Source organism: Centroberyx gerrardi, chromosome 17 (genome assembly GCF_048128805.1).
Source record: "Centroberyx gerrardi isolate f3 chromosome 17, fCenGer3.hap1.cur.20231027, whole genome shotgun sequence".
Lineage (NCBI taxonomy): Eukaryota > Metazoa > Chordata > Actinopteri > Beryciformes > Berycidae > Centroberyx > Centroberyx gerrardi.
Genome location: NC_136013.1, coordinates 23,574,394 through 23,595,172, shown reverse-complemented (window position 1 = coordinate 23,595,172; position 20,779 = coordinate 23,574,394). Strand labels below are relative to the sequence as shown.

At 39.8% G+C, this 20,779-nt stretch overlaps 1 protein-coding gene across 29 annotated transcripts in view; it reads right to left on the bottom strand.

Annotated features, from left to right (window-relative positions):
* nrxn3a (neurexin 3a) overlaps window positions 1-20,779 on the bottom strand; it is a 353,072-nt gene that overhangs the window by 17,860 nt on the left and 314,433 nt on the right. For 10 of the 29 annotated variants that reach the window (XM_078289656.1, XM_078289662.1, XM_078289658.1 and 7 more), the window contains one exon: window positions 17,454-17,761. In XM_078289656.1, coding sequence (XP_078145782.1) covers window positions 17,454-17,761 — 308 coding nt within the window. Of the gene's footprint in view, window positions 1-4,893; window positions 4,908-17,453; window positions 17,762-20,058; window positions 20,149-20,779 lie in introns of all 29 variants that reach the window. The other 19 variants (XM_078289649.1, XM_078289650.1, XM_078289652.1 and 16 more) reach the window with 5 other exon arrangements.

The following is a 20,779-nucleotide window of genomic DNA, read 5'->3' as shown; positions in this document are numbered from 1 at the left end:
GCGGCTGGGCGGCTCGCTAACTGACAGCCGCTTCTAGCCATGCCAGGGAATATTAGCATCCCACTGAGTCGAGGTAGGCAGAGGGCAGGCAGAGAGACGAAAGAGAGACAGCAAGAGACGAGAGGGGTGGCAAGGCAGAAAGAGGCTGGCATCTCAATTAGGGGGAATCGTTAAAGTGCTCTGGCAACTCCCAGGGAGACAATGCGGTGCACATAAGAGACAAGGGAAACCCTTGCAAGTGGAGTTGTAGGTAGGTAATTTTCAGGAGATTTTTTTATGCAGGTGACTGTGGTCCAACAAAGGTGGAACAAAGCACGGTTAGCTGTCAGTTTGGGGTTGAAACTTCTTTCATGCCTCAGGGGGAGCTTTGTATTCGTGATTGGAGTCCCACTGTTAGCTGTCCAGGAGAAAGATCCATTTTGCAAAGACAATAAAAAATCACTCATCATTCTCATGTTCATATAATGGGTTTTCTACCACTGTCTGAAATGTGATGGGGAAAAGTTTGCATCGACTTTGATTGACTTTGGGTGATCATGAAGAAAATGTTCCACTGAGGATTTTAGTCACGGATGAGTCAAACAGCACAAGCTTGCCCACTCATACATGCATAATTCAACCCCATGTATTCAGTATCAAGGGAGGGAGTGTTATGGACAAAGGAGCGTGCATGTGCGTCTGTACATGCTTGTGTGCGTATGCGCACACGCACATGTGCGCGCATGTGCATGTTTGCGTGCACATTCACGGTGGTTCTCCTTTGAGTAATATTTGATATGCACATGTTTTGACAGTCAAAGGTACTGGTGTGTGTCTCCTTGTTGTGCTCAGCTGGGGACTGCTACACAGAATTAGTGAGGCAGAAGATTAAAAAATGTATTCAGAAAGACATGCTCAGCCGTCAGATGACTAGCTAGAAGTTCAAGAATGGAGAACTTTCCCCCCATGTAAATACGCCAAATAGAAATCCTCTACTGATCAGTCTCTTCGGACTCCAAACGTTCTCAAAATTGGCCAATTTGACATGAGCGATACTGTTGAGCAAAGACTGCCGTTGTTTTCTTTGAAGCCTCAATTTGGAACAAATCCTTACATTCAATAAAACAGCCCCAGCACCAATAATAATCAATTCGGTTGGCAGTGGGAGATGACTTGAAAATAATATATATATATATATGCAAAAAACTATGGAGCATACAGTGTTAATCAAAATAAACCTTCTCCCTGCTTCGCTCCCCAGCATAACAGAATAGGTGTCAGAAATGTCTGCTCGTGTGACACAATGATAGTAGACTAATACTGCTATGAATAACTAATGGAAAGTACTTCAAGCCATTACCACAAGAAGGCCATTATCACGCTGACAACATCAAAGTCCTAAACATGTAATTACACATTATTCAGCACAAAGAGGAAAGACGAGAGAGTCTTAATGCACATGGATATTCAAAGTAATTTATGTCTGGAATCCATGAAAAGTACTTTTGCCTGAGGAAAAAAAAAGATTTTCCTACTGTGCTGCTATTGCAATGAATTTTTTAAGAGTCTTTGAGCCATTGTGTTAGCTGTGTGTTCAGTCATGTTGCGAGATGGATTTTGCTGAATAGGAAATGAGTCACAACTAAAAGACTACAAAAACATGACTTGCACTCCCACACATTTGCTCTTTGTAAACTTATGAATAGGGACATTGGGTGCTTTTTAATGTCAATACATTGCATGGTCATTACTAATCTGCCATGTTGTATTTGCTTAAAAAGTTTGTGCAAATTGTTGACTCTTGTAAGAGAAAGCATTACGCACACAGTGCAAGCTATCGGTGGGCTAGATGCATCAGGGGCCAATTTGGTCTGATTCTGAACATTTTAATGGCATCAATTCGTTCCTCTCTCACTCACTCACATACACCCTTGTACGTACATCCATATAAAGAGCTTCTATTGACTACCGTATTTCCTCTAATATTGGCCCGGGCCTTTATTTACCGCAACTGCAGCGGGTACCAGGCCTTTATTGGAGGAACAGGCTTATATTAGAGACAGGCCTTTATTTCTAATTCCCTCTGTTTGATAAGTATATTTACTCATATTTTAGTACGAAGCCTCCTTGTTTTCTGATCTGCTTCTGTTGGGGTACGTTAGGTAGACGTTTTTTTGTTACTGCAGTGCATTACCGATAATTACGGTAATCGAGGACGGCATGCTCCAGAGACTTCTGCTGGCCGAGCCATCTTGTGGCACTTGTACGTTACTACAAACTACAGTTACATTATATAACAGGCACCAGGAGTTTATCCAGGCATCCACCGTTGTTTTTTCCTTTGTTTTTTTCCCCGGCCTGTATTTGGGGCCGGCCTTTATTTGTTTGTGTCGACCACGGCCCCGGCCATTATCGGAGACCCGGCTTTTAATTGACTACTGGCCACTATTAGAGGAAATATGGTAATCTAATCTAATTGTAGCCCTAAACCCAAATCCTAATCTAGCCCCTTGAAAAAGTGATGATCAGCCAAAATGACCTCACTTCTCAAAAATGTCCTCACTCCGAAGGTCTAAAACTCAAACTGGTTCTCACAAGGGTAGAAGTCCAAGAACACACACACACACACACACACACACACACGCACACAGCCAGGAAAAAATCAAACCAGCTGTAAACTCATTTCAAACACTGTAGTTTTGCGAGGCTGTGAAGCAAAACCATTTTCTCTGACTGTACAGTTCTATTCCAGTTGAGCTCAGCTCAAATGCAGATAGCCAATACATCACCTTGTCGCCGGCATAAGGAGCCTTGGGGCATACATCATGTAGATGTACTGTACAGCCCAATCGCCTGTGGCCTGATTTACGGTGGAAATGGTGGCATGCTCGTTTATTCTGGCACCTAGACACCCTCAGGTCTTAATCGATTACACGGAAGACCCCGGGAAAAAAATGCTGACGCTCACAGAAACTTCCCCAGGTTTGTGAACTTCCTCGCTCTCATGTTTTTACACCTGGGCGAGACTGGAAGAGGTAAAAAAAAGTTCAATTGATTTGTGGATGTACAAATTAAGTGGGAATTGAGATGGAGGTTTCTGGCTTGAGGCTCCCCCACACTCCTAGCTATGTATGTTGTAGTTTGTGTAGGGAAAGTGGTGCACAGTTCCTTGCTGGTTTCTGAATGACTGGCAAGATTCTCATTGAGGTGCAGAGCTGTCTACGGGGGTGGGGGCATGGTACATGAAAGGGTGCTGCAGTAGAGGAAGGTGAGGTTGAATGCAAAAGTGTGTTTTACCAAATGAGAAGCATACTTATTTCCCATTCCCTTTATTCCTCACTTAACAGATGCTACAGGGCCAAAGACCTGGCCCTTCATACTGTCTGAGCCCCTGTTTAGATTCCGGATACAGTGGCTATCATTGGGGTTAGATCAAGCAGCCAAAACCACATGTGAGTCGGCAGGTGGCAATTCCTCTAAAGTCCACTAGATGCTGGCTCCAAAAAGACTCCAAACCTGGCCCAACTCCATGCAAGTCAATGGGACCACAACCCAACTTCTCACTCAAAATATAAAGTAAATACATTTCTTCAACAAGAGGTTATGGTCTCAGTAGCTAATTTCACTTCTTCTAATGTGTGTCCATATTGCGATTTTCAAAATAATTCCGTCTATGGGTTAGACTGATATTAGGGTTAGACTGATATTAACCTTTATTTAATATTAGATGTCAGTCAGTCAGTCTCTGCATTCAAGTGATGTCGGGTCGTACGTTGGGAATATGTCACAACTCGGCCGTCTGAGTAGTTCGCATTCACGTGCTTTATGGTTGGAAAATTGGAGAGCGTTTCCTCTACCGTTTACACGCATTGCCAGCCTTCTAGGCTAACGTTAGCAATCAAGCTAGCGATAGCCTAGCTAGCAAGCAATTCTCGGCTATTTCAGGGGATTATGAATGTAAATACCACAGGAAATTGAATGCCGTCGCACTATAGTTATCAAGGAATATCCATGTCTTTTAAAATTGTACTTTTTGTAATTTTCGGCTTTATTGTGTGAAATGTTTTACGTTCACCTACGACTGCGCTCTGTTCAGCCATGTTGGAAAGAGCGATTACGTCACAACTCGACCGGTTCGTGCTGCATCTGCAATCCCAATTTCTCCGACTTGATCATCCGACATAATAAGGTGTTCATGCGGCACTTCCTGGTCGGAAACTCGTTCAGACCGTAAATCCAACGCCAATTGAATGCAGGGTGGGTCATCCACCTCTGATATGATAGAGGTTCCTCCATGACCACAGCTACAGAAAAACAGTCTGGAATGCCTCCAGTGAAATTCGATTTTCTTTGCACATTTTACTGATTCATTTAATTGTTCAACGATGCTTTTAATTAACTAATTCTTCATTTGAAGGCAGCGATGTATCCCAGAGTTCCCTTCGATGATGTGGTGTTTTGGGTCACCCTGCCTTAAAGAGCTACTAATTTCATTACTCTGGGTTTTAGTGTCCTATTATGGTCTAAACGCTGTTTCAGAGGTTTTTTCCACCCTGACAAGAATCCAGTTCTGGGAGAAACACTGAATACTTAGAATTTTACGGGCATGGAAATGGAAAAGACATTGAATATCGGCACAAAGTATCGGCTGTTGTCAGTGTCATTACAAAAATATCGGTATCGACCTTCAAATTCCAATATCAGTGGAACCCTAGCTATCATGTCTGCAGCAATTGCATGGTTTCAAGTAGAGCATTTGCTGTGGTGTACTTTGATAAATTTAATCATCTGCGAAATGTCTGGGAAATATTTTCTGGGAGCTACATGACAGAAATGGTTGGCTGGCCATTCCTGGTAAATAACTAGCAGACTTCAGGTCATCTTCTGCTTCTTAAGTTTCATACTTTGAAAAACCCTGTTGTCCACAGCTCTTTTTAACACACATTTCCCTATCAGCTAGCACAATATTTGAATCTCTGCTACATTTTATTACATTTTTATTATTTTGCAATTAGCCCACAGCCTTACATTTATCCTGGTTGTATTTTTTTTTTTTTTTCATATTTCCCTCAAAACTCTGTCAGTGGCTTACTTGGTATGCACATCCATTGCTCTGAACTGATTTTTTACCTCCAGGACCTCAGTATTAAGACCTAGCCCGAGACATTTATCTTCATGTTTCTAAGACTTCTAAATCAATGTAATCTGAACCAGAGGAGGGGAGGAACCCATGGTCAACCGCTGAGGTATATCTGTTAAAATGATCCATTCATTCTCCCGTTGATAAGAAGCGGCGTCTCCGGCTGTGAGCTTTAATCTGTCACTTGTCACCAGAGCTCAAGGTCACAGTTCGGTTTAAAGGACAGGCTGAGGAAAGGCACAGGGCTTCAGGACAACCAATAGGGAAAGAAATGCAGCCTTTCGGAGAACAGCAGATTCAAAACTACAGTAGGCATTGCATGACTAGTGAAAGAGAGGGAGTTGGGAGAACGGGAAGAAAATCAACAGATGGGAAGGGTGTGACATAATGACAAAATTATGTTATTCCAGGATTTAAAATTCTCTAAGTGGTAGAACACTTGAAATCCTAGAGTGGCCAGTTCATGCATGTGGCATGACCAACCCCTTTTGCTGTTTGTACAGCATTTCAATAAGTGGAAGTAATGCTTCTGATCATTTTACAATTTTAGCTAAATGTTAAACTAAAGAAAGGCTTGACATCAGCATATTGCTGGGCCATAGTTGTTGTAGGGAATCTAATAAACTGGGAACCTTTAGTAGGGTCAGACTGATATGGCTTTATGAAGGCTGATACTGACAGCTGATATTTTGCGCCGATATGCAATATCTTTAAATTTGACCATTTTCATGTCCCCAAGAATTGTATTCTTGTCAGGGTTTAAAACGTCTCTGCAAACAGCATTTAGACAATCACGGGACACTAAAACTCTCCACTGAAAGCCATACTAATTAAATCATTGTGGGTGGGTTTTGCAGCTGCTTAAGGCAGGATGAGGCAGGCTTCATTGCAGGTTTTACAGACTGTTGAGTAAAATCTACCCACACCACACTGGAATGATTTCTCTGGTCAGACATCTCATATACAAATAATAAAAACATATTGACTAGCTGTGGTCAGGGAGGAACCTCCATCATGTCAGAGGTGGACCGCACTGACTGGACCAGATCTGATTTTTAATAATAACAATATCAGCTTGATATATCAGCACAGTTCACAATATACGTATATCGGTCTAGTCCTGATTGTCATTGAACTGGGCAAAAAAAACACTTTTCTACAAAAAACACATGCAGCAACTTAAGCAAGTTCTGACCTGTTAAACAATATTTTAAAAGAGAAATGTTTTTTTAGCCCCATTGACTTTCCCTTTGCTAACAAATGCTAACAACTCCTGCTTCTAATATCTCGACAAAACAAAACAAGTGCTTTTTGATGAACTGGTAGTTGGTTCTTGGTCAGTGATTCAGGCTTCTTAAAAATCTTATCTCTTTAATGTAAGCGCTGTAGCATAATAAATACTGTTGATCTTTATAATTTCTCATGGCTTCTACACTCATTTTCACACACAGAATAGAGAGAGAGGGAGTATTTTCTGTTTGACACACTTCATTAGGCAACTTCCACAGTCATTTATCACAATATGCGTTCACACTGAGAAGGCCTGACTGTTGCAGTGGGGCGGCGAGTTTAATATGGAGGGCTGGCTCTGAGAAATCCACCAGACTGAAACAAACACACCAACAGTATACGTTCTACTGTCACATGCTTCTTAAGACTCATATCTAAATCTTAAGTGAAAGTACTAATAAAAGTACATTAAAAAGGAACAAAACAATAATGTTACCAAACTGCTAGACACAAAATAATTGTCTACACACACACACACACACACACACAATTGGCTGATTGTTCAGTTTCTGATGCTTATTATCAAGCCACAAAATGTGAACTCTGTATGGATGTGATTTAAAATATATCTTTAATAACATTTTTATTTTTTATATTTTGACATTTTTATATTATTATTATTATTACTCTTTTTTTTTTAATATTAATATGTATATTTAAGTACAATACTTCAGCAACAACGTTAAGTCAAAGTAAAATTACTGACTTCAAAAAGTACATAAAAAAAGCTACTCAATTACAGTAACGGGAGTAAATATGATTAGTTACTTTTTTTCCCCCACCTAATCAGAGTGCCTCTATGCTTTTTATTATGATATTCTATGTATATCTATCTATATTCTATATATTATGGAGGAGGGATTTTTTTTGTTGTATACTTCTTTTCTTGCTCTTGCTTGCTATTCTTGCTCATTTCTCCAAAGTTGCCTATATACCCCAGCTTTAATAGAAAGAGGCCATGTTAATCATGTCATTAATTTGAGCAGAGGGACACCAGCATCTCACCACGGAAATAATTAGAGGCTTCTGTCTCACTGACCGGGTAATAAATCTGTTCTGGCTGCTTTCATGGGACATTTGGAAATCAGTTGATGCTGTGTTGGGGATGAGGTGGTTTATGATTTGTCCTAAGCCATCCTGACATGCTAATAAAAATGACTAAAAACAGAATACACACTCATATATCCAAGATGAAGCACATCGACAAACTGGAACCCCCTTATTTCCATTCAGTAGAAGACAAAGATTATTTCATCTTTATATCAGATATATATTAGATATTTAAATCATCCTGAAATTTCATTCAGCCTAACTTTTAAAGCTTCAACCCATACAAATGCAGATGAAAATACATAAATAATAATAATAATAATAATATTAATAATAATAATAATAATATTAGAAAAAAATGTTTATTAATACTTTACCAGTTTTTATTATTGTTATTCCTATTATTATTACTATTATCCAACCCCCATGAATCCTACTACTACTACTACTACTTCTACTACTACTACTACTACTACTACTACTACTACTACAAATAATAATAATAATTATTATTATTATATCAATAGAGAATTGATTAATAAATCAATATTTACAGCTCAATAAATTGACAATAATTTTACTGCATGTTGCAAGGTTGTTAGCGGATCTTTGCTTTTAAGTGAGTGTGTGTGTGTGTGTGTGTGTGTGTGTGTGTAGTGAAGGAGGGGGTTGCTGGGTGAAGGGGACTATTGAAAGCGGACACCCTTCCGGCTTGTGCATTATGTAGCAAGGGTGATCGAGGCCAAAACATATGAAAGCAAACTAATACCCCTTTGATAATCGATCCATAGGATGAAAAGTCAGAGAGAGAGAGAGAGAGAGAGAGAAAGAGAGAGTGATCTGTGGTGAAGCATGCTAAGGCCTCGCAACGTATAATAATGATCACTAATAAATGGTGAATTAATCATTATGTAGTATTAATTCATTATTATTGAATACTTAAGTAACAACCAATTGATGATCAGTTCATCTCCTAGAGTGTTTACTAATTATTAGTAAATATGTGCATTATTTAATCATTTACATGTATTATACATTTAAAAAGATTAAATCAATGATTTTTTACTGGCTAATTTGTTAGCCATCAGGTTAAACACTTTCAAATACTTATTTAAGCATTTGTAAATTATTTTTAAAATGGGGTGGTGGTGGTGGGCATATTTCTCACTTTTCAAGTACAGACAAGCAAGGAAGAGTTCAAACCTTCAAGCAGGCTTGAAGGATTATGCAAACAGAAGTGAAATTGAATCTGACTCCTGAAGCATACAAGCTATCTGTAATACCTTGGTGCTTGCATTGAGTTAGAACCTACTGTTTCACATTAGTGAAACACACTGGGCCTCATTTATAAAACTGTGCATAGATTCCACACTAAAAGGTGAATAAAGCAGACATGGATCATAATATCATTCTTATCAAGTGATGTATGACTTGTAATGATTATCTCCACCATTCCCAATCTCAGTCACTATAAGGTTCATGTGTGCAGCAAAGTCACAAGGTCATTGGAGAGGGACTTAAAACAAAGAAAGTGAAAAGGAGAGGAAGAGAAGAAGAGAAAATGGCTCATGTTTCATTTGAAGACGAAGCCGCTGCTGAATGCCAACGAGATAGTTTAATAATCCAAAGTCAGAGGTGATTATAGCATTTACAAAGTACTAAACTTCAGAAATGACATATTTCGCCCTTGAACCACACCATTACACACCGCAAGAACGGAAAGCATGCGACTGAATAATAAGTTAAAATATACATATTTAATTTGTAGCTGTTTGTTTGGGGAATATCCCGTGCAATACAGAATGAGCAAGGCTTTAATTTTGCAGCCAAACAAAACAAATATCAATTATTTGACTGTCTGCTGGGAATAATAGAAGTAAACAACATACTGTACATAAAATCCACAATCAATCGGGGAAAATAGAGACAAAGGCTGCCAATTGATGCGGGGGATAAACGGCAAGATAAAGGAATGCATTTTCAGTCACTGCCAGTCATATAGTACATTATCAGACTCTTACACACACACATTTATTACTATACTTGTGAGGACTACATGCGTTCCCTAACCCCTCACCCTAACCTTAAAGGTCTCATATGCTACACTTTCCAGTGTTTTATTTTCTGTCTTGAGGTCCATTCAAAGCTGTGTGTGTGACTAACACTTTGTTAGTCTATTATTTCTTACAAAAATGGTAATGAGCGAACCTTTGTGACACCACAAAGTTACGGAAGTCCAAACGGCTCGTTTAGAGGCTCGCTTTTCTAATATGGATTGTGTGGATTTAGTTGCCGACCGTGCGTTTTGATACTTTCACCATGTTTAGATAGACCATCCAACTCCTTTATGATCACAGAGGCAAGGCATTTTTGTCTTATAAGCACCTGGAATGCCTTCATCTCATCGCCCTTGGACTACTGTGACTCTCTTGACACCTGCCTGACCCAGCAAAATCTTCACCGATTAGCCTACAGCGTATCCAAAATGCTGCTGCCAGACTCTTCACGAGGTCCAGAAAAAGAGAACATATCACACCTACCTTATCCGGTCTCCATTAGCTCCCTATATATTTCAGAATTGATTTTAAAATTTGACTTATTATTTTTGCAATTAGAAACGCCAAAATTCCCAAATCCAAGCCTCGTTTTGTTATAAAACGAGATATGAAGCACTTTTCTGAACAAGGTTTTTTACATGATTTATTTTACCACGACTGGGAAAAAATCGATCTCATTGATGATGTTGAAAATGCTTGGACACTTTTTTATGATTGGTTCTCGCATATTGTGGATAAACATGCTCCTGTTCGAAGGTTTAGAGTGAAGGGACGAGACAACGCTTGGTTTTCCCCTGACCTGGCTAAGTTACTCCATGAGAGAAATTTGGCTTGGGCTAAGGCTAGGAAAACAGGGACTGAGGCTGATTGGCTCCATTTTAGGCAACTACGCAACCGTTTCACTTAATTTACCAGACGAGCCAAGTCTGAATTTTATTTGTCTGCAACGACTAACAATTTGAATAATCCCAGGAAATTCTGGAAAGCTATCAAATCTATTTCAGCCACTGATATTCGTAATGAACTGCCTCCTTGCATTGTTAAGGACACCACATCCATTTCTGAAAAATCTGCTATGCTGGAATGTTTTAATGAGCACTTCATTGCCTCCGGTTCCCTGTTTAACCAGTCCCTGCCTTTAAAAACTTTGCCTTCCTCAGACATGATTGTTGATTGTATTCTTGATGGTCAACCCTTTTACTTTGTTCCCTTCTCCGCTGATGAAGTTCACAGAGCTCTTCTTTCGCTGGACACCAAAAAACCTGCTGGTCCAGATAATCTGGAACCATACTTTTTAAAACTTGCAGCTGACTCTATTGCTAAACCCTTATCAAGTATCTTTAATCTCACTCTCACTCAAAATGTCATCCCAAAAATGTGGAAATCTGCCCATGTTCTCCCTCTGTTAAAAGGGGGGGACCCTACATCACTAAACAATTATAGGCCTATTTCCAACTTAACCGTCTTGTCGAAGGTCCTTGAAGGATTGGTAAGTGATCAACTGAAGGACTTCCTGAGCGCTAATAATATCCTTTCATTGTACCAGTCTGGCTTCAGGAAACAGCACAGTACCATCACGGCATCCTTAAAGGTTGTTAACGATATAATTGAGTCACTGGATCACAAAAAAACTTGTGCCGCTCTTTTTATCGATCTTTCTAAGGCCTTCGATACAGTTGACCACCTTATCCTGAAGCAACGGCTGCTCAATATTGGGTTGTCTGAGCAGGCTGTTGGCTGGTTTGAAAATTACCTCTCTGAAAGGACACAATGTGTCAAATTTGATGGCACTTCCTCCAGTGTACTAGATGTTGCGTCAGGGGTCCCCCAAGGTTCTGTCTTGGGTCCACTTTTGTTTACAATCTATATTAACAACCTGGGTCAAAATATTCCTAATGCACAGTTTCATTTTTATGCCGACGATACTGTCATTTACTGCTGTGGTGCCACCCTTGCTCAATCACTTGAGTATTTGCAGTCTGCTTTTGGTATTGTAGAGTCACGGTTGTTTGATCTGAAACTTGTGTTGAATGCTGCAGAAACTAAACTGATGTTGTTTTCTAATGCCAGGAAGACATTAGCTTCTCTTCCTAACATTGTAACCTTACAGGGCCGTCAGATTGAATTAGTGTCTCAATACAAGTATCTAGGTATTTTAATTGATGATCGTTTAACTTTTAAACTTCACATTGAAAACTTAGTAAAGAAACTAAAGCTTAAGCTAGGTTTTTATTTTAGAAACAAATCCTGCTTTTCTTATGCTGCCAGGAAAAAATTGGTTGAGGCTAAGTTCCTTCCCTTGCTTGACTATGGTGATCTGTTGTACATGCACGCCTCTGCCCAATGCTTGCATTGGCTGGATACTGTGTACCACAGCGCTCTGAGGTTTGTCACAGGCTGCAAAGCTCTCACTCACCATTGCACTCTATATGCCAGAGTTCAGTGGCCTTCATTGGCCTTGCGCAGACTTACTCATTGGTACATATTTATTTATAAGTCCATCCTTGGTCTGCTCCCCTCTTACCTCTGTGGGTATATCTCACTCAAAACTAGTAATTATTGTTTGCGCTCAAATGACACCCTCTTACTGTCCGTCCCTAAGGTTCGCACTGAACTTGGCAAACGGGCCTTTATGTTCTCCGCCCCTGCAGCCTGGAACCACTTGCAGACAGATTTGCAGCTAGATGAGCTGATCCTGATTAGGGCATTCAAAAATGTAGTGAAGGGTTTGGAGGCAAATTCAATTGGAATTTGTAATTGCTTCCTTAGCTAGACCCGTTTCCTCCTGTCTGTCTTTTAGGCATATGACTCTGTGAGTTACTACTGTATGTTTTGTTTTATGTGCTTTTAATCCTTGCTTGTATGTTGTTTGAAAATCTGTATTGCTGCTATCTTGGCCAGGGCTCCCTCGAAAAAGAGATCTTGTAATCTCAATGGAACTCACCTGGTTAAATAAAGGTTAAATAAATTAAATAAAATTTTAAGGCACGCTCTGGAACAACACTTTATCCTCTTTTAAATCCCTCTTAAAAAACACCTTTTTAGACTTGCTTTTATTGATTTTATGGGTTGAATTATTTGCCTTTTTAGTGTATTATTTATTTTATAGCTACACATTTCAGTGTTGTTTATTATTATCTACTATTGCTTCTCTTTTTTCTTAATATCTGCATTCTGTCAGGAACATTTAATTCTCATTTTAGTTTTGTAAAGCACTTTGTAACCGCGTTTAAATATGTGCGATATAAAAACATAAATGAAATGAATGAATAATTATAGATGAGCCTTAATCTGAACTCTTACCCTAACCTAACCCTAATTCTAATCTTAATCCTATACATAAATTCTACTCCTTTGAGGACATTTGAGGACATCATATAGTGAGTATAGAAATACAAGGAAACACACACACACACACACACACACACACTCAAAGCCAGTGTGGACTTCCCTGAAAGACACTCTTCTATTAGTCCTTGCCCCTCCTCAGTTAAGCCACGCTCAACTGTTGTGGTGTGTCAACATTTGGGCTTCTGGGAATTTGCCTCATGATTCACCATCCTTAATGAGGATTACTATTAAATTAGAGACCTAATTGAGGACATGGAGATACAGGCTGGGCTTTCCTTAAATCCCTACAGTGGTACTCCACTACTACACCCAAACCTCCTCCCGCCGCCTCCTTCTTCCCCTTCCTCCTCTCTCTGTTTTCCACTCCCTCTGCCTTAATTAAAGGGGCGAAAAAACAACAGCGAGACCTTGTTCAGATTCCAACAAAGCCGATGAGCGCAAATTATGTATAAATAGAACGCTTCCCCATTTCCCTTCCCATGCAGACACAACAATGGTGCTCAATTCAATTACCTCCAAACTGTGACAGGCGGCTGGTCTACCCTGCCTGCTAGTCCAAATTAAGACGAGAGGAAACCCCAACGTGACCACAGGAGTGTGTGTGTGGTGTGTTTTTTTCTTTGTCCATAACGGAATGAAATCATGACGAAAGGTTGCGCATGTGTGAATGGATATATGTGTGTGACTACATGCGTATGAAATAAAACTAACAGGGCCGCCAGTTTGCTGAGCGAAGTTGCTGTTGAGGTTCTAATAAGAAATTCCCCCGCTAATTCCCCTAACTGCATACACACACTTGTGCACACACACACACACACACACACACACACACACTGAATTCCTATGGAAACCGCACTACATCACTACATTAAGATGAATGAATATTTTCTGTACATAAAGCAGCAGCATGTGTGCACAAGAACATGTACCTGTTTACATACACAGCCACACCCACACACACATAAAAATACAGACGTGCACACACACTTTTGGTCTATGCCTCAGGGTTTTGCATATGATTTGACTTCTATCCGCCTGGAGCAGAAAGCAGGTTGGACATGCATGACTTTGTATACTTTGGTTTAGCATGGTTTCCAGCCTTGTACAGTTGCACAGTCAGATCAGAAAAACAGCACCCACCCTCAGATGACATCTCATTCATTCATTCATTCTTTACACTCTTACTCCTGTTCAGGGTCACTTTATAAAGCTTTATCTCTTTGATGCTAATTTTGGATATCATTAATGCCTGTTAATGAGGCGCTTGCAAAGCCGGTACCCTTTAATTTATGATTAAGGCAGTTCATTTTTGAATTGTTTGGTAATGCAAGTAGCTAGCGTTTAGGAAAAATCATGGCTGGTCTGGATATAAACAATGTCAGTCTTAGATGGCAGACACTGAGCGAGTAGAACAGGAAAGAAATCTTTAGGTACAGTAGAGGCAGTAAAATAATGATGGGTGATTCAACAGCAATTTAGACTTGCAACAAACATAATGAGCGGTGAGTCTTAGCTCCTCTGGATTTCCCCTCCAGTCTTTGGCAAGAGAGAGAAACAGAAGACCCCATTCCTCTCCAGTCATTCGAACTCCCATCACTCATTGAGCGGCGAAAACAAAGCACCCTACAAACACATTTCAACAGGGAACCCATTAAATTGTTCAGCTGCAGGAAAACATAATCGCGCTGACCGTTTCACAGGCGCTGCAGGACAAATTGACCTGGCTGCCGGTCAAGATATTAAAGCCGTAACTCTTGGCAGAATCTTTGACGCATGGTGTGGCTAAGGTCCACTGATGTTCGCTTTGCAATCTTAGCACTGTGTGTGCTTTGCGGTCCACTTCAAGACAACAATGATACATCCTGCAAAGTCTCTTGTGAAATTTGATTTGATCCTCAGTGCTCCACGCTCTTGTCAGACCGTGGGTCTTTATGCTGCATTCACATCAGACAGGAATAGCTGTTGGAATGATTTGATGGTTCAAAGCAACGATGCATGGAAGCATAAAGGTGTTGAAACTCATTAAGATGCCATGACTGAAGTTTTCTGTCGACTTTGGTTGCTCCTGATAAGCTTTTTCACACTTAACATACATCAGCTTAGTAATACTACATTTGAGTTCTTGTTTTACAGTACACCAAACATTGCAATGTCAACCGCAAATGAAAACTCCAGATAATTTCTAGCATGAAACCCTGAGTTCCCACATAGTTTTACCATTTGAAAGTGGAGGTGAATTGTATTTTCTAGTAGTATTTACCATCTGAAAGTGGGGAGGAATGGTATTTTCTAGTATTTGCCAGCTGAAAGGTGGGGTGAGCGGTAGTTTCTTGTACCTGAAAGCTGATGTGAAGTAGGAAGTTCATATTGACCATCTTTCTTATGCAACTTGAATTCAGCATTGCCATCCTACTCTGAAGTAGCTTTCTCTCTACTTGTGACCTGGGGGATATTTGTTTCAACGGTCACATGACAGTGATGAGTGACTTTCATATTACACCATGTGTTACCATGGAGACAAAAACCGAAGCTGAAACCCCAAACCCAAATCTGTGGTGAAGCCTGACATCTAATGGTGAAAAGTAGGGCCCTCTGCTATTGGCTGATCTTTGGTGCCAGGTGATGTCACCACCTGGCACCAAAGACCAGCCAATAGCAGAGGGCCAGTTCAGTACCCTACTATTGACCTACTATTGACCTATTGCAAAGGTCACTTTTTCTTTTGGCATGCTTCAACATTATCATCCATTCCCAGTATGAGTCAGTAAATGCCACGCAGCTCAGCTTCTGTGGAACCAAACCCTAACCAAATAAACTTCTGGTTACACCTGCTACAACAACACACATGTCTTTTGAAAACAAACCTATGCTTGTTTGCATATGGAAATCCTTCACATGCTTGCTTGAGTGTGGCAATACTTCACATCTGTCTTTATAAACTGGCTGAAGTGAGCATACAGTCAGTTTTCCATTGTCCATGTCCTCATTTACTTAAGGTGGAAAAAAAAAAACTATCTGGGCCACGTGGTTATTTGTGGTGGGAAGCAGGCAGAGATGATGAAAGGCTTTGGGCTAATTTCTACATCTAGACCACAGGGTTTCTGAGACTGTCTCTCTAGGGAGAAAGGAGCTCTTCTTTCCCAGCTGTTCTCAGGACAGCAGTGTTGTCTATAAGATACACTGTGGGACAAAAGGGAAAGTCTGGGGACATTAACACTACTTCCAATACAGTGTTGTTTTTGCCATGATCCAAAGAAGAAATCTCGTTGCTACAATTTGGAAACATTAATGTGTTTAACTCGAAAGGCCCACATCCAAAATCCAGAGTTGATTGTATTCGTTTGAATATAACTGATAATCTAGATTTTTCTTACCTTGGACAGCCGACATTGGTGGATATGCTGCCATGTGTTGACACACTTCAGCAAGTTGTGACGCCAAGTGGAAAATATTAGAGCTCACAAAAAATTCCCATTCCCATGCCCTACTTGTAATTACCACTAGGGGGTGAGGCAGCTCGTATTTAAGGTAAATCCGACAACGTAAATAGAAATAAATTCATGGATGTCAACTGGGTATGTGTGGCCATCTTGCCATACACTTGGGCTCTTGCCATACATACAAATTTGATCTTGTTAGTTTTTATCATTATAATGGGGAGAAAAGATCAGACAAATAATGCTAAAAAAAAAATGACATCAGAGAGCATTCAGGACCAATGCGCCCTCTAAGCTGATATTTTGGTGACCAACTGTATGTCTAATAATTTATGATACTGACCTGTCCGTCCTCCATCATTGCTCCACTTTGTTCCCAGAAGTGTAGTTTATTTATATGAGAAGGTTGGCAAGTTTTGGTGATGATAATGGATGCAGGGACTTTGCCATAGCTTAGAGAATGCAGGGCGTACATAATGTCATAATGCCCACATTGGTGATATTGGGTCAACAACAGCACTATCTCTTAAATTGACAGTTTGTATATTTCTACAAACAGGTACCTCACCAGGTACCTGTAAGCATATATTACTGTGTTTTGTTCTTGTGTCTCCATTCACAGGCAAGGTGAAAATTTAACTGTCAGTGAATTGTCGCTGTTGTTGGCACACTGAATGACTGCAATTTTGTCCTTTCCCAGGATTGCAAATGCACAGAAAGAAAGTTTTTCTCAGGGCTATTGCAAGTTACTGTGGGGTTTACAGAGTCCTCTTGTCAAGGGCTAACTGCTTTCCGCACACTAGTATTTGCTGAAACAGGGCAGTGTCATTTTAACTGAGCTGTACTTCAGTTTGTTTGCCGTTTGTTTTTTTTTATCTCACCCTCACAAATTAGTGATCGCATTGCTTCTTTCAGTGAGTTTTATTGCCGTATTTTATCACTGTTTATACTTATCACTTGCTTGTTTTATCACTATCACAAAACTAAATTGCAGTTGCCCACTAAGGTCTGGAATATCTTCATTAAGGTCCACCCTTACATCATTATGCTCCTTGCATGCCTACATTACGTCGCTGTCCACATTTTCTAATGTTAGAAGTGTACGTGATATTTCTTATCAATATAGTTACTACGGTGTCCTGTCCATACCTGTACAGTGGAGGAAGAACGGTGTTTCCGGGTGGTGGTGGTGGACATAGTGGTGGTAGTCTCGATGAAGGTGGTGGACATCTCTGGAGGCATGGCGGTGGTCCTGGCTGAGCCTGCCACACTGGGCACATCGCCCACCAACCTCACACTGCCGTTGATCTTGATGTTAGGGTTGCCCTCGGCAGCCATGTTCAAGACCTTGAGGCCATTATAGTACAGGCCAGACAGCTGACCCTGAAACGGCCGACCGCGGTCACTACCACCAATGGCGACTGTCGCTTGGGTGTTGAATATCGTTAGCTGCCGGCCTGGAGGGAGAGATCCAGATGTAAGTCATTATCAACAGAGAAAAGGGTCACACTTTATTTGGATAGTCCGATGTTGATACTCAACTTCCTATCAGGAGACTATTGCGTGTCACTAAAAAGTCTGCAGAGTTTCAAGTGATACTCATAATTGTGTGAAAAGTAGTCTATAGCTTTTCAGTATCTGGACTTGGGCTAATCTTAGGGTTGAGTTTAATGTTAGAAATAGGGTTAGGGTTGGGGTTAGTTGGGGTTGGGTTTAGGCTAAGGAGGTTCATAGTCTGTGGAGATGCATCAAATAGGCTAGTGACACTTTGTTGAACATCTACGTTTTGTCACCTAATAGGACTCCAAATAAAGTGTTACTGAGGAAAGTTTAGCTATACAAAGATCCTTTGTAAAGCTTCGGGTTTCGCTCTTAAGTTTGGATTCATCACTTCTTGTGTGGAGAAGATTTCCCACCAGTGACCATACCTGACTTCAGAATTTATTTTGGAGAATGGTGCAAATCTACTGGGCCTCATTTAGTGGTGATGATATGCTCTTCTCTATTGCAGCCCCACTTCATGATTTAGGTTGATTTTTACATAAAAATCTTGCCAAGTGCAGCTTGAATGTCACTTCATTTAAAAGTGTAAACCAACTTGCCATGAAGTCAGAGGGATTATCTTTCCCCCACACAGTTTTTAAATTCCTAAAGCACTTTTTTTTTTTTTTTGCGAGTTTGTGTGTCTATGAGGCCTTCACCTTCAAAAAATCCATTGAGTGCCCTCTAAGGTCGTGGAGTGGGGAATTGTGAAAACGTCTGGGACTATAAACACAGGTCACAGTGGGTGTAACATCTAGCATGGAAGCACAGAGCTAAACCCACACACAGAGGGTCATGGCTTCCAACTATGGGGTTGGTGGCTGCTTAGATGGAGATATCAGTGGAAAGGTCATTGTGCTGCTATCCGGTATCTTGGAACATAGTTGTTCAGCCAGAGGAAAGATGGAGGGAAAGGTCAAACATTTTATACCCATCTCCTTAAACAGGCCATTTGGGATCCAGCTACATCCCTATTCTTCAGTTAAATGGATAAGGGTAATCATTTCTAGAAGACTATGGAGATAACCAAGGAATGTATGTGACATCAATGCTAAGAGGTAAAATTAGCAAGAGTCATGTTTGATGATCTTAATAAAGAACTGCACAGTATCAGCTATGTATAGCTATGTTTCCATCCAACTTTAAAGAGAATTTTGAGCAAAATTTTGAAATGTTGCAATAGATAAAATGCAAGTTATGCATGTTTCCATCAGCTGGGTTGACATGAAAAAAATAGACTTCCTCAACCTAGAATGGCAGAAAGAACAAGAACATCCACAAGAACAATAGAAATGTTTAGTATTGGGCAAGCTGTTAAAGTTCTTGAGTGTCAGTTTTCTTCAGGATCAATTTTGGCCACATTTCATGCTGCCTGAAGACAAAAACAACAAACAAGAAATGTGCTTGGTAATAGTCAAGAGCACCAATTAATTAATTAATTAATAATTTACAAATTTTTTGCAAAATTTTCCACTTCCAATTAGCCTTTCAAGTGCAATACATCAAAATTTGCAAAAAATTGCTTGGATGGTACACCCAGCTAATATCTGTCTATATGATCTCTTTGGAGTACCTTTAATTAACAGTGCAGCGGTACAAAGATTTTAAGAGCTCACAGCCAGCAATGCTCATGTTAGCTGTCACTGGTAATAATGACAATGTAGTAGCTAGGGATACTCAATATTATCTAATCAGTGTCTATTATAATGAAAATCGTCGTATTGGAACATGCATGTCAAGTACAATATTTTAGTCTAACAGTTACCATATCGTACCATGACTAACATCAAAACCAAATTTAGAATCATTCATTTACATTCCTTTATGTTGATGCTAATGCTGTTAAAGGGACTTCATGAGAGATAGAAAACATAATTGTGGCCATACAGCATTAAAAGACATTTTCATGAAGATGCCACATGCTGGATCGATGTGGTATCTTCAAGGTTACACAGATGTTAACACAGGATATAAGCAAATGACAGAGCCTCCATTATTTGTCATTGTTTAAACACTATGAACTCCCAGTCCCTTTAACCCTTAAATAGTGCGAATGAGCTTGAACAAGATTTCCCTACTATGCCTTAAAAACAGTGCATTCATGATGCAAAGTTGAATATTTAACATTTAACATTATGTCAGTGTCATTTCCTTAATTCATCAAAATTTGATGCAAGCAAATGAGGGAAAAACTGAGTTTGTCTGGGATTACCTTTCTCTTGTAGCCACTCCTCTACTGGTCTGGTGTATTTGAAAGGAATTTTCTTATTGGCCATTTGATAGCGTTCAATGTCGCTGTTCCCTTTAAAGTTTAAGAAAACATTTATGAAAAACATTTATTGAGCATCAGCATCATGTCACCTGGAAGAATTAATTATCATTTACATGCTAACATTAGGAAGATGTTTAAATGTTTTTAGGCGCAGATTATAATTTTTTATTCAACTTTTTTTTTTTGGTTACAGGATAACTGAGAGGTTATGAAAATGGTAGCAATGAACACTCAAAATGTAAATTTGCTGCTGGACTTTGCATGCAGCCTGAAGAGACTGCAGCTGATCCACATCAGTCCATGTGTTGATTTTTCTTCTTTTGGGAGCGTAACACAGCATGTAGCATCACATAACACACAGTACATCAGGCAATAGCTAAACATATTGGATTTTTCACTGGACAGCATGTGCATTTATGGAATTGTTCTTTTCTTTTCTTCACTGTGTATTTTGTATTCTTTCATCAACATATAATTGTTTTTTATAACTATAGGTACATCTGTGTTCATGACATCATCCGAAAGCATCTTGGTAAATATAGCAAGTGTGTACAATATGCTGAATGTCAGTGAGGGCCCACAGATCAGACATAATGGTAGACACTAATTTTCTGCTGCATATGTCACATTTTAGCTGTATATTGTGTATTAAAAGTGTAAT